We start from the raw sequence: 15,345 nt of genomic DNA on the forward strand, positions 1-15,345 counted from the left end.
CGATTTTCAATTCCGTCCTAACGCATTGAAACGCCATTAGATTTTCTTCGTCCTACGGATAAACGTAGAAAAAGGGGATTCGCTAGGAGCGCTTCTTTTGTTTTGATATTATTGATCTTTTCTGATCGATAGAACGGAAATGGGCGATTACGACGAAGTAGCGCTCTACCCTACACAGTTCGAAAAAGTAGTGTAAATTTCTGTCACTATGATGCACATAAATGGAGCGTCACATATCATACAAATTCACATTGCAGATCGTGTAAATTTATGAGTCTTTTAATGAAATATTCTAAATATTGTATGCATCTTTGTAAGCAATATTTCTTGCGAGTTGCTAGTTTACGTGAAAAGGAAGTTTACATGCTTCAATTTGAGCATGCATGGATATTTACATCACCATTAAAATTCATAATTTTTTGGTGTGTATATAAACATTTGTCCGTTATGCTCATTTTTATTTTGGATCGAACAAAAATGGGGTGATCAAAGGATAGGGTGAGAAAGAGAGAGTGAGTGAGGGACCGATTGATAGGTGAGTAAATAAAAAGTGAGAAGTACACAGTTCGAAAAAGTAGTGTAAATTTCTGTTCAATTTGATGCACATAAATGGAGCGTCACATATCATATAAGTTTACATTATAAATCATGTAAAGTTCTGAGACATTTCATGCAATGTAGCAAATATTGTATACAAAAGCCCATCTTTGTAAACAACATTGTTTACAAGTTGCTCGGTTGCATGAAATGAAATACAAGGTTACGTGAATGAATGTTTACATCACAATTAAAATTCAGAATTTTTATCTGTGTAAGTTAGTATGATTAGCATGATAATTCATCAAATGTTCTCTATCAACGCCGTGGAGTGTACAATTAGTAGCTTATAATTGAAGATAATTGATTTGGTTCCACGGCGTTATGCTTCCGGTGGTTGACGTATGCCAAGACACGCGATAAAGCTTGCGGTTTTACCTTGACGTCACTGGCATTAATGATGACCTAACAGTCGATGTTAGATAGCAACTATGCACGGTTGTGGTGATTAGCGAACATGTGCAAATGATATAAAATTATGCGGGTCACATTATAGATATATGTCTATGCTACAGACAATAAGTGACCATGAATACAATATTATCTCTCTCACGAGCTCAATCTCTCAACATTCCTGGTATTTTGATGACACACGATTTGTGATTTCCCTCTCACATACTTCATAATAGAGTACTTAGGACTGAAAAAAAACTGTTGGTACCCTTGCTTAGATTAACATCTGTTAAATTTGATGCACATAAATGGAACGTTAAATATACAAGTTTACATGTTAGATCGTGTAAAGATATGAGACTGGCTGTAAAGATTTATTTTTTGCTTATTAATGTATTTGATAAGGCTCAACCGAATTAACTTTACAGAGCCGAGGATTCTAGATCACTATACAATACATCTTAAAACTATAGTCAAAAGGCACAACACAATAAACATTTTATCTTCCACTATCCAATAAGCCTCCTCCACCAGAACGGGAGCCGCTTCCAGTGGTTTTATTGTATGGCAGCATCGCCAACGGGGGTCAGAGCACTTTCATTGCAGCAATGGACGCAAAACGTGGTTAGTACTCACACATTCATCATTATACGGTTGCTTTCCGAAGTCGACGACGCATCGACTGAAAGAACTGCTGGTGAAGAACAATGGGGAGGACCACACAATTGTTGCTGACGAGTAAACAGACAATTGCGCGACACACATTGAGAGTGGTCTGCTTCTGTCGACACCCGAGTGCACACTGCTGTAAATATTTCATTCACACTAAGATTATTTCACAGATTTCTGTGAAATTTTACCAAAATCTCAACAGCTGAACGTTCGGAAAACAGTTCGGTGATTTTTCACAGTTTTCCTTTAATTTTTCACGAAATTTCCGTGAAATATTACAGGAAAACTGTGAAAAATCACTGACTGTTTGCCGAAAGTTCAACTGTTGAGATTTCGACAAAATTTCACAGCAATCTGTAAAATAATCTTAGTGTGTTTATTCTTTGAAAGCAAAATATGGATGAATATGTTATAAAAAAAAATTACTTACCAATATGGATGAATATGTTATAAAAAAAAATTACTTACCAAATGAAAGTTTAGACTCACCCCTTTCGTAAAAGACTAGTAAGAAAATGTCACCGGGCCCATTTAAGACCAAAATAAGTATGGAAAAATGACCCCGATACAATATTTGAAAACTAGCCTCAAACGAAAGAGGAGCATGTAAGGTTTCGTTCGGTGGGTGTTTCAGTGACGCATATGTCTGTATAATATGTAATGTTTTTCAACCAAAGACACCGTAGTGAAATGGAACACAAGAATGTTTACAGCACCAGTCATATTGCGATTGTTGTGTCTTGTATTAATACTCGACTGTTAGTACAAGAATTTTGTACATTGTAGATAGGGTTTTCATTACCGGGTGGTTTTTATAAAACCGGTAATTCGGTAATGAATGATTGTTATATCGGATAGGATTCGTTTTCTACTAATGGTAATTGAGTTACATTTTTTATATATAATTGTAGCAGGCTTTTTTGACACCAAGTATGGAATATCTGTGTTTCCTCTTTGAATGTGATGATGTCTTTGGCATCTTTTATTTCCAAATAAAAGTTTAATGTCGGGGAAAATTCTTTGGACATGAACATGAACCATTTCTTCAAGGTTCTGGGACATATTTCAGTTTCAAGGCTTCTTACTTTTTCTCCTTTGCAACTGTCTTCACAGACGGTTAAATGCGGTTTGATCCATCTCATCAGGTTTTGTACTTAGGAGAATTTTGAAGATCGCAAACTTAGTTTTTTTTTTATTAAATTCCAAGGTTTAAAAAATATGCTTTTGGATCATTTGAGTTTTGACGAATTCCGGATTTATTAATATTTTTAATATTCTGAACTAGAAAGATTTGCAAGGTTTCGCACTAATTATTTTTTTATAATTTTGAATTAAGTGTTGTTATGATAACAGTCGTTTTAAGATTTTAAAGGAATAAATGCATAATGTGACTTTTGATATCTTGGGGTTCTGAAAAATTACTTAAAATATAATAAATCGAGATCCGGAGTTCGTAAAAAAAATCCGTTCATAGAAAAATGAAAAATGATCAGCTTCAAAACCCAAACCAAAATTTTACCTGTAGGACTTGAAAATCGATCCGGGATTTGTGCAAATTTCCAATATTCGTAAGCATTAAAATGTTAAAAAAAATTCAAACCCACCAAGATTCCAAACCTTTTAAGATCCTGAAGATGAACTGGGTTGTTTAGGGGTATTGAGATAAATACATATTTGTTATCTGCATTAAAAATGGAACCGAAATCCAAAATTTTATCATTTTTGGTACACTGGAACTATTTTAAATAAGTACGATTACACTAGCAAAAATCACCATCTTAGCGCCCCTTGGTGGGACTATGTATGGGAGCGAGCTGTCATCGAATAGATTTAGTGTCAACGATTAAAAAATTAAATCTTGATTAAAAATCGAGATAAATTTCTACGGAATCGATAAAAATATCGTTGTGCTCAGAAAACGAAACACTATCAGATGATGTATAAAAATCGGTATATTTTTCGAAGTTAAACAACCCAATTGTCAAATATATTGAAAAAAAAACTTTAAAATCTAAACTTACTTCTAGATATATACCATGTTGTTCAGAAATATTTAAATGTATATGAGTCTATTAATTCTATAACGCCTAGCTAGACTATCAGCAAGAAACGAAAATAAAAAAGCAGGACGCTTAGAAGGAAAGGCTGGCTGTGGAACTTCTCGTCGTTGCTTTGCTCATCGCTTTCAATGTAACTAACGTCGATTTTCTAGTTAAACGAAACCTCATTATGGCTTTCAATCCCCTTTCACGAAGTCTCTATCACCGCTCTTTCAATTTGTTTAAAATGCGTTATGTCCCGTTTTCGATAATTTTTTTTAGATAAATATATGGATGGAAGATAAATTAAAAATATTACGTGTAATCTTCCAGTGTTTTCACGTGAGAAATGTTTTAAATGTGTTATTTCATTTTCCGTCTATACGTCATGAAACCTCTGTTGATGTGTTTCATGAAAGAGAAAACTATCAAAGTGGAGCGCTCTTTCGCTCATCCGTTTCACCGAAGCTTGAAAGGAAGACCAATGGAGCGACGGGAGAAAGAGAGACAAGCGATTGAACATTTGTGTGGACACGCCGACTGAGGTTCTAGAATGCTGCGAAGCTGTTCGACTTTAACAGAAAAAGAAAGCCAGCAGTCTCTTCGTCGCATAGATTTGGTCGATTGAAGCTGATATTGTGACGCCCTGCTTCTGGTATTTCAAATTCCATTCAACAGTATCGGCCACAGTATATCATGATAATTTTGTAATCTAATTTAAAAAATCAATGAGCTGTTACTTTTAAGAATGAGCATCAAATTTTCTGAAATTTTGGCTATTAGTGCATCATCTATTCAAGATTTATCGGAGTCTGTAAAAAGTTCGAGCAATTTTAATCTAACGCTTCCCATTTGACTTCCACTTTTTAAACTGTTATTGCTTGAAGCATAATAGTCCGAATTAACGCTTTATATTGAACTCAAATTTGTTCATGACTAAAAAAGTGAAAAAAAGTGAAAAAAGTTTCTTATTTCACAAGCTACGAAATTGGATAATTTTTAAAATTGATTGCATTTGGATGCAGGAGCCGAGAAATTGAAGCGAGTAGACGGAATAATTCTGTATTTGCTCGACATGAAATAGTATCAAATTGCTCTTTTATTGCAAGCGATGATGACGTTATTCCTATATCGTTAATGTATCCGTTTCCGCTTCATCCGTTTTTTTAAATTATCATTACATTTGTTATCTCAAGGTGTGATGAATCTTCTTTCAATAATATCTGATGAATTTCTGATGCATGTTTTGCCGGGACATTCCTGTACAATTTAAAAATAGCATAGCATAGCATAAGCGATTGCACAAATCGTGAGGGGCTATATAATGGTCAACCAATACATTTTGCAGGAAATATCGTGTATTGCCGTGAAAAAACACTTGGAACTAGTGGTTTTTCCCACACATCAAAATCAGCAAATCAAGCATCGCATTATACACCTGACCAAATCCTTACTAGGATTGGGCGATCTTCAAAGAAAGATCGATCTTGACGGATCGATCTTATATTTGGCTCTAGAATCGATCCACTGATTAAATCGGTACCAAATAATCGATCTTTGGTAGGTCGATCTTTTGATTTCGTACCCTAAGAAGTTCTTTCCTTTATAATATTCAATTAAATGTTGTCGTGACGGTAAGGAGCAATGAGCACAGGAGGGAGTGCTGTGTTGCTGTATTCGTAAATATCGGAAACGCAAATAGTGCCGTCTTTGTAGGGAGCGATCTTGATGTTGACGTTATGATCGTTAAATTTACTACGCAGTCTGGAGTGAGAGTAAATTCTTTTTTCGATCTAAATACACTTAAAAAATTAACCTTTTTGTTTTTTGCAGATCGAAAAGATCGGGAGAAGAGATGGATTTTTTCAATCTTTTCATGGACAAAGGATCGATCTAAAAAATTGGAAATCGGGATGAAAAAGATCGATCTTCCAAAGATCGATCCAAGATCGCCCAATCCTAATCCTTACAATCGCAGGGGTTAGGAAGGAAAATCAGTCCAACATCTACTTAAGAAGGTGCAGGGAACCCATACTACCTTCATAGATGCCACGGGAGGGAACATTTGTGTTAGTAGGAAATGGAATATATTTAGGAATCTCTTTTCGGCAATATAAAGTAAAGACTATGTGAAAATGTAAACAAAATTAAATAAATCCAAAAGGAAAGATCGCACCAAGACTATCTGCAATAATCCTGTCGTTCCATGTTTTCGAAGCTGTTTCATGCATAATCCTTGCCAGTACTTTCCAGCGCGCATTTTCTTTTCACACTGAAGCATTGAACCCATTTACCACTCTTTCGCCTGCGTTCCTGTATTGGAAGCAAACCGCAGGATTCACAGCAGAATGCGCAGACTCTTCAGTGCATCTGATCTCCAATACCATCAAAGAACGATTAAAAACCCAACACCTCCGACGCAGGCATCGATCGCTTCACTATGCCACAAATTTCTGGTCCGGGAACACACGCGAAGAAAATAAAACAAGTACGCAGATAGTGACATCTCTTCTGATGCTTGCAAACACGATGAATCACGTTTCCTTCTCGATTCGGAAAACTTCCCACAAAGCGAGAAAACCACCAAAATCACACACCGTCAATGTGATATACAGTCCATCAAGCGTTTTTGTGACGTCATATTCAACGGCTCGAAAAGAGGGTGGGTGGGCCCTGGCGGGGTCTGAAACTGGTTGTATTTTGAAGATTACCTTATAAAATAGTACTTCTGAAAATTTTAGCGTTGGGACAATATTGATACTCATATGTTGATGGTGACATTTTCGAATCGAGATTTGGCTAGGTACCCCTCAGTACCCACCGCTGAAATTTTCAGAAGTACTATTTTATAAGGTAATCTTCAAAATACAACCAGTTTAAGACCCCGCCAAGGCCCGCCCACTCTCTTTTTGAGCCGTTGAATATGACGTCACTAAAACGCTTGATGGGCTGTATATCACATTGATGTCAATGAAAAGCATTAGTGTATTCAGCAAAGTTGTATATTTTAATGATGCCAACAATTTCTTAGAACATGATAAATTGATCAAATTTGAAAAAAACACTAATTAACTCAAAAAACCAATATTAAGGTAGTCTTAAAAGAAAATCTATTATAGCTCTACAGAGTTATGATGTAGAAATTTGGTGTCTTTAGCAAATGTTCATAAAATCAACTGCTCTACAACTTTGTCCAAGACATGGAACCATTATCTCTTAACTGGAAGAAGTTAGAATTTTGATGTGTAATACTAGCTTAAAGATTATTCAGGTGTGTATTTCAAAAGATGCGAGATATAATTTTGAGCAACTTCTCGCAAGACACCCAGTCTCTAAAACGTCGAAAAAGGGTAGAAAATATTTTTGACCGTCTTTATTCATATTCGTGCCACTGTGCGCCGTCGGGATTTTCTGAAGCATAAAATCTCTGATCACGCCTTCCTTCGGAGTAGAAGTAAGGTCGTTGGTCCCCGGTCTATGGGTTGATAGGTCGATAGGTAGGGTCCAGGTGTGGGAGCTGCCTCCCTGGCGTTGGTAACATTGGTACTCAGTACGGAAAAAAAAGATCGACGGAAAACAAATCAAGAAAAAAAAAAATAGAGGAGCAAGATTCGTATGCAAAGAGACAAGAGAGCAATACCCCACGAATTCGCAAATGCGTTAATTTTGTATTTTTTTATTTGGTTGAAAATTTGCGGAAACGTTCCTTACGACCGGCAATGCCATTTTGCATCTTCATATCGCCATTTAGAATACAGCCTTATTTTTGAAAAGTGCATATAGAAAAAGATAAAGTTTGATGTAGCGGTTTGAAAGTAGATATTTTTAAAATGTTGGTAATTTTTGGTTATTTTGATTTTGGTTCTCCAGTTCTGAAAATATTTTTTTCCGAAGGATCAGAAAATTTTACAATTAAAATGCTCTTGGTGGCTCATTGATATGATCTAAATTATCCGGAATGTGTAAATGTGTATTTTAAAACAATTTATTTTCTTGAAAATACATAGGGGAAATGACGGCTTCGGCATGACAGACTATTTTCGGCAACACAAATTGAAACACTATTTTCACTGGATTTTCTTACGAAAACACTTCGGTAAATGCATGCAAACGATTCTTTATACTTTCAGCTTCAATTTGACTATATTTTTACCACTGAGAAAAAGCAATCTAGCAAGGTTTTCTTGAAATGCAACACACGCACTACAAATTGTAGCTGATTTCGAGTTGCCGATAATAGAACAGCAGATTTACATGCAGTTCAAATGGAACGGTTGCCGAAGAAAAACTGATTGCCGACAATACTCGCTCTCACTAGAGAAGATTGGAGCTTTGTAAAAGCGTTTCAAAACAGTTTTTGACAATTCTTTCGACTGAAATTGTTAGAGCAGCTGGCAGCAAAAGATTGTAAACAAACCAATACTGCATATGTGTCCGTTCCTTAGAGAAAAAGGCTATAGAAAGAAGGTCGCTGCTTAGGTTGCCGAGAATACGTAAATTCCCCTATTTCGCTCGTTAGCATATGCAAAGAACATATAATTGCGATTTTTCGAGAATGATTTCATTTATTTTTACATTGTTGGATTGGTATAGTAGTAATAGAAATCCATACTTTAATTCTTAGTAATATCAACAATTTTCTTTTCATTATGACGCATTTCGCGCCAAATCGAATCGAAGCTGGCAGCACCCTCTCAGATTTCAATAAAATTTTCTGGATGTGTAGACTTTGACTAAATAAGCACTTTTGCATACTCAGTTTTTCCAAAATTTATCTAGACTAACATTTGAGAAGGGCCAAACTTTTTCTGCCGATTTTTTTCAAAAAAATATTATGGAAAAATTACAACTCCTACAAATATGTGTTGTATGGATGACTTTTAGGAAATTGTCCATGTTATCGAAAAAAAAAACTGGAAAAAATTTCATTTGAGACCTACACTGAAAAAAATCGATTTTTAAAATTTGAGGTCGATTTAAAAAAAAATGGCCATGTTTGATTTGGATGAAACTTTGCCTCAAGATAGGTAATTATGTTTACTACCAACCGTTCATACATCGCGAGATGAGCACTTTTAAGGAAAAAAAAAGCTTTTCTTACAAAAACTTTTTCATGTCTGAACTGATTTTTTTTTTATTTGCTTTTTTCACACAAAACTAAACCAGTGAAGCTCAAAATCATCTCAGAATCCAATGGAGCTCAATTTGCGATTCAATTTTGTCTGAAAATGAAATTTTTTCCAGTTTTTTTTTCGATAACTTGGATAATTTCCTAAAAGTCATCCATACAACACATTTTTGTAGGAGTTGTCATTTTTCCAAAATATTTTTTTGAAAAAAATCGGCAGAAAAAGTTTGGCCCTTCTCAAATGTTAGTCTAGATAAATTTTTGGAAAACTAAGTATGCAAAGTGGCATATTTAGTCAAGGTCCACACATCCAGAAAGTTTCATTGAAATCTGAGAGGGTGCTGCCAGCTCCGAATACGATTTGGCGCGAAATGCGTCTATTACAGTTTGAAAAGTGTCTGACTTCTATTTGTCTTTCAGAAATAGGAATAAATTAGTGATAATTTTGAGTTCCTTGAATGGTTACAGCCCTTGAATATTGTTCGTTGAGCTCGTGCTTATGAATTTCATATTTTTAATTAGTTGCATAACAAAAGAAAATTTGAGTCAACTGATCCTCTTTTCGCTTCTAAGCCCAAACGTATAGTTCCCTTGCATTTTTTATCGGATGTTCACGTTCTCGTTCGTTTTCGTTGAAAAGTATTCATTTTAACTACCACTTCGTCTTCTGAATTACTGAACTTAAGCAGGTCACTTTCATAGATGCACAGCGAATTATATTCTAATGTTGATTAAGTGTCAGATTTGGCTTATATATGGACGTAGGTAATTCAAAACCAACCCACTTGTTACCATGAATTGCTTAGCAATATGTAGCAGGTTAGCATTTTAGCAACAAGTTAATACCTTAAACAAGGTTGCATTGCTTTATTTTTATATTTGAGAAGACATTTAATATATTGACGAGCCACTAAGAGCATTTTCATTGCAACATTTTCTGATCTTTTGGAACATTTTTTTTTTGGAACTGGAGAACCGCGAAATACATTTGGAAATGGCCAGAAACTACCAACATTTTAAAAATATCTACTTTCAACCGTTACATCTCGAAAACGGTGCGACATAAAAAAAATACGTGAGTGTTTTTTTTAATTGTAAATTTGTTGTACTTTCAGTATATAAAGTCAAAAAAGTAATTGGACCAAGTTTTGGATATTTTTCCAGAAACTTTTTTTTTTATTATTATAGTCACTTAAACACTCTTGGGTCATTTGTGACTTGTCCGGGGGTGAGATTTGAACTCGTGACTTTGGCGTGAGAGGTATGGATGTTAACCACTACGCCGGGGTCGCCCCCCTTTTCCAGAAAAAAAATCAAGTTTTTTTTTCCAGAAACTTGTTTTTTTTTTAAACTATAACTTTTTTGTCCAACATTTCTCTATCTTGACCTATAGTGCAATAGATGGTATTTTTTGCCCCCTAAAACATATCAACAAATAAAAAAATACAAAAAATCCTTAAATGTTTTTAAAATTTTATTTGAAGTAAAAAAAAATTGGGTAATTTTTTTAGAATGCTTTTTTTTCAAATAATCTCGTGCATTATCTGCAACATTTCTCCAGACCTCAAACCGATCGGGTAAACAGTTTTTGAGTAAAAAATTTATGAAGATAAGCTTGATACTTTTTCTATAGGCCCTTTTCAAAAATAAGGCTGGATTCAAATTGGCGATATAAAGATGCAAAATATCATAGTCGGTCAAAAGGAACGTTTCTGAAAAATTTCTATCAAATCAAAAAATACAAAAATAAACCGATTTGCGAATTCGTAGGGAATTGCTAAAGAGTTAAAGAGCAACATATCAAGAAGACTACAAACTATGCCGGAATCTTAGGACAAAACCAGTAGCATTATACGCCTGTTAATCTTAAGTTATCATATTCGCTATCACATTGCGTCTGTCTCTTATCGTGTGTACGCGGCCGATGAGATCGACTCAAAATTGAGCGGGGTTTCACACAAAATCACAATTGAGTAAAATTTTCACCGATTTTCTAGGAAACATTTTTTAATATGAGGAAAAAAGAGAGAGGTATCACTCAATCTCTTAGTATACTCCTATACTAAGTAAGATGTTCGTAAATTTCCCTCATATTCGAGTAGATTTTTGAGGAAAAGCTAGGAAGATTTTACGCAGTCTATGAGTGACTTACGTTTTTCCAATTTTGAGTGAAAAACCACTTAATTTTGAGTCGATCTCTTCGGCTGTGTATGAGAAAGCATGAAAATTAAATGTTTTCTTTATACGTTCTATTTGGTTCAACTTTCGGGGTTTCTGAATATAAAATATTTTTTTTCGGGTTTTCGGTCAACTTTCGGATTTGGATAAAATTTTACCGGATTTTCGGAATAAGTGTAACAAACATTCCCATAGTTTACTTGCACGATCATGATACTTAAACATTTATACGCAACACAAAATTAATTTCAACATTTACACACATTTTCAACTTTAAACTTCTTTCTCCTTTACAGTTATTATGAAACGGAAAACTCTAGTCTGCCAGTTTGCATCTCCATTAGACGTAGACGTACACAACACGCCTCAGGTAATGAGCGACTGGTCACACCTTTCTGGTCACCCCGTCAATAACTGTTGTTCTTCCCATTTCCATTTCCAGGCAATTTTACTCGAAGGAAAATATTGGAAGCGAAAGTGCAACGTTATAAAGGCTGAGTACAAAAAATGGCGTCGGTTCTACGTGAACAAAGCGCTCGGTGCTAATAACATTGTAGATACGGTAAGTGGTAAAATACTGTTTGCACTGTAATTCATAGAGAGTCTCCTTTGGCGCTCACTCATCCCTTCTTGGAGCTGATAAGACACGTGCTTCAAGGAATCACGATGAGTCGTCTTTTCCTGCGCATTTTTTTTTTATTATGCGGATTTGACCTTGGTTTTCAGTGCTTTGGAAAATACTAACTGTTAGTCTAATCAAAGCGGTCTTATCACCATTGTGCTATGTCCGGACTTGGCAGACACATTTATTTTAGGAGGAGTGGCTCATGTGACAAATGGGGCACGTTTTTCTTTTTGCGACCTCAAGTTGCCTAATTGAACGCCATTCGTACACAACGTGAAACAATTTTTTTTTTTACTACAGAGATTTTTGCGTACATTTCATACAATGTTGCGATAAGGTTTTCGTGTAATTTAGGTACCCGCTGTCACCGACCCGTTTGTGTTGCCTTGCGTCAGATCGTTCTCCAGTTGTTTGAACTGTATCAGTATCACGAGATAGGTGATGATGGAGCTAAATACCTGCCAAAAGATTAGAGAATGAGTGCATGGTTATCTGGGACTATTGTTCGCCGTGAGCTTGGGGAAGATCAGACAGTTTTACCGTATAAATCACACTGTTATCGATGTCGAAAAATCCGTATGCGGAAAATTTTTTCTTCTGGTGCAAGTTTTTCAGTAGAAACTTATTTATCTGCTTGGCTACCTTTGTATTCTTCATACTGTAGTCGTCGAAGTGCCTGGTGCATAGAGCCGTCTCGTTTGCCTGCAAGATAATAATAGACAGAAAAATAAGGTTTACTTTAGTCTTTTGTTATAGCAAAGTGTAGGAAGGGAATTAACCTGTTCGCTAAGTTTATGACACGCGTTGCATATTTGCCACGAGCAAGAACAAAATGCTGCCATCCACATTACCAACCCAATCAGAAAGATAATTTGTACAATTCCATTAAATTCATTTTTATCTTGCCATACCGAGTATATGTAAAAGCCATTGCTCGACGTGAAGACCACCGTGACATTGAGTACACAGATAATCGTGTTTGTGTGTACCGAAATTAGTTTCTTAACAACTAATCTGATTTGGCCTTCTTGTTTTATAAGCCTTATCAAACAAGCAGAAGGAATACCATTGCTAATTGCAGTCCCCGTTTGCTTCCTCCAATGTTTGAAAACTTTAATCATGAGTAGGAGCAGCAAACTCAAATATAAGCACGCTACACACATGGAACACATATAGTACACATACAGAAGGGTTGGTACTATTCCGAACCAGTATCGTCTACTAATGAATACAGCTGCATAGGTTATGAGCAGTATCAAGTAATCAAAAATAAAAATTAATATAAAGTAGATGCTCTTTTTTTTTGCCGGATCGATTGCTGAAAGGCCGCACTGTTTTGCCAATTCAACCACATCGTTCAAAACTTTCACGGCCTGGTGGCGTTTCCAGTAGTTCACCATGTGCCAATAGACATTCAGGTATGCCAAATAGGTGGCAACAATCGCTATAATCAGAGTATTGGCGTTTGACACGGTTTGAAAGTTGGCTCGTGCCTCGAAAAGATTACTGTAGCTGGTAACGATAACAGTAAGCATATAGAAGATCCACAACAGCGCAGAATATCGTTCAACAATTGGGCAGATCACGAAGCGTTTTGCGTTTCGGTTGTACTGGAATGGTGTTGCAAGAAAATATTTCCCAGCGCGGACAAGAAACAGAAATGAATCCATTCCACTGGATGGTTGCAGTAGAAGTGGCGTCATTCTGTTACTGCTAGTCAAATTGAAGGCTTCCTTGTATAAATATTATTGGAGGATATTAAAAGTGTTCTCATTAACTTGAGCCGCAATAGGTCGTTCGGTGGATTTCTTTATAAGGGTGGATCCAATTTTGGATACCTACTGATCTATGTTAATGATGAATCAATTTTGGCTAAATTTGAGGTAAAAAATGAGAAACATAAATGAGCAACATTTCTGTAAATATGATTCAGTTTACTTTAGGAAAAAAAAAGTTTTTTATAAATGCCGGCACACAGCACAAAGCTAGCCTTTGGCAAATTATAAAAATGATGGAAAAATGTCCAATGCCAATAGTGCTAACTACCTTGTATTGTAGAGTCCTTTTTCTTATCACACTTCGCAAAGTTTTATAAATCTGTAAATTTAAGACATTGCTTGCTTCTCCGCAGCAAACAACTAGCAGCAGTTGCAACTACGTGCATTCACAAAATCCTTAATATGTTCATTTGGTAAATTGCGATGTTTTCTGCAAGGAATCATCTTAAGGTTAAAGACATTTTTTCAAATGCAAAAGAATCTTTAAAATTTAAAAGTAAAAAAAAAAGTTCAAAAAGCTGTAACTTTTTTGAAAGTGCATCAAAATTTGGCTGTTAGTTGATCAATTATTCAAGGTTCATCAGTATAGTTTTGGGCTTCATAGGATGAGTCTATAAAAAAGTTTAAGCAATGCTAGTAAAACGCTTCTTATTTGACTGCCCTTTTTATAATTGCTTTGAACGCTTTTCGTTTCATTTTTTATTTGACAACTATTCGAAGTCTCAGAATTGTAAAACCTAGGCCCTATTCTGATTTTGGAATTTCCATGACGGAATCCCTTAATAAATTTTCAATGTCTATATTACATATATAGCTGGAAGATAACGCTTCATTGGATATCATTGAAATTTTTGGAGAATTTCATCAGAGTCATCCCAATTTGTCTTCAGATTTGCTTTCCCCTTGATTTAATTACAGTAACCCTTCCGTACATGCGATAGGTGTTACCGTAAACCCACCGCTATTTCTCGGCTGTCCTTCAACAAATAGAGCTGTAGATAACTAGTTTAGGGTTGACACTAATGACACACACACACAATCAGCGTAATTGGTTACTGTATTGTCTCTGGCATTCCATTGCAATGTTTTTACCTAAGAGCCTTTAAAGAAGATCAGGTCTAATTTTGCTTGACGAAATAAATAAATAAAATTCTCTGTATACCATTTTTAGAATCCCAACTAGGAAATTCTTTGATTTCAATCTATAATTATCTAATTATTATTAATAAATATGGTTTTTGATCTAATTTACGTCCTACTAAGCATGCTTGGCATGCACAGTTGTACACACCAACTGCTCATTTGTTAATAACATTTCACTCAGTTGTTGAAATTTTGTTTTCTTTAAAGTAATTGTTAAATTAGGACCATATTTTACTATAGATATGCAAAAAGTGGGTGAATCTTAACATTTGAACCAATTAATTTTTACACTTAAAGTCCGAGATGTGCAGCGAGGATTTCTCACTTCATTTTTACAACGCAAAAACAAATACAGTTTATTACTAGAATTAAAATCTCTACTTTTTAACGTATCTATAACAAGCTTAAACTCTTTTCTATCTAATGCTTTAAAAAGAACTATGTTTCGTCAACTGTGTGCAAAGTTATTGGCAAATGAGAATTGCGTAACCAAAACTGCATGCTACTAAGCACAACCCGCGCTTTACCTCTCTTTTCTGAGCAAGTTTCTACAAAAAATGGAATATTTCTATTACAAATGACTTCTAAATTTATTCATCTTTCCATATGTACCGTTGGATTTGATAAATAGTCACGAATTGTTGAGAGATTCCCCCCTATTCTGCGAGTCACGTGACTCTCTCTCACCGGTGAGGCGACAATAGTCACCTCGTGTGAGGTGACTCTCCATTTGATTTACATGGAGAGTCACCTCACACGAGGTGACAATTGTCACCTCACCGGTGACAGAGA

General features: G+C 35.4%; 1 protein-coding gene across 3 annotated transcripts in view; it reads left to right on the forward strand.

Annotated features, from left to right (window-relative positions):
- Nucleotides 1–15,345, forward strand: part of Mondo (mondo) — a 226,825-nt gene that overhangs the window by 100,389 nt on the left and 111,091 nt on the right. For all 3 annotated transcript variants that reach the window (XM_065232292.1, XM_065232291.1, XM_065232293.1), the window contains 2 exons: nucleotides 11,304–11,377; nucleotides 11,450–11,569. In XM_065232292.1, coding sequence (XP_065088364.1) covers nucleotides 11,304–11,377; nucleotides 11,450–11,569 — 194 coding nt within the window. The remainder of the gene's footprint in view (nucleotides 1–11,303; nucleotides 11,378–11,449; nucleotides 11,570–15,345) is intronic.

Source organism: Ochlerotatus camptorhynchus, unplaced genomic scaffold (genome assembly GCF_037179485.1).
Source record: "Ochlerotatus camptorhynchus isolate MF236.1 unplaced genomic scaffold, CSIRO-AGI_Acam_v1.1 ptg000367l, whole genome shotgun sequence".
In the NCBI taxonomy this organism is placed as follows: Eukaryota; Metazoa; Arthropoda; class Insecta; order Diptera; family Culicidae; genus Ochlerotatus; species Ochlerotatus camptorhynchus.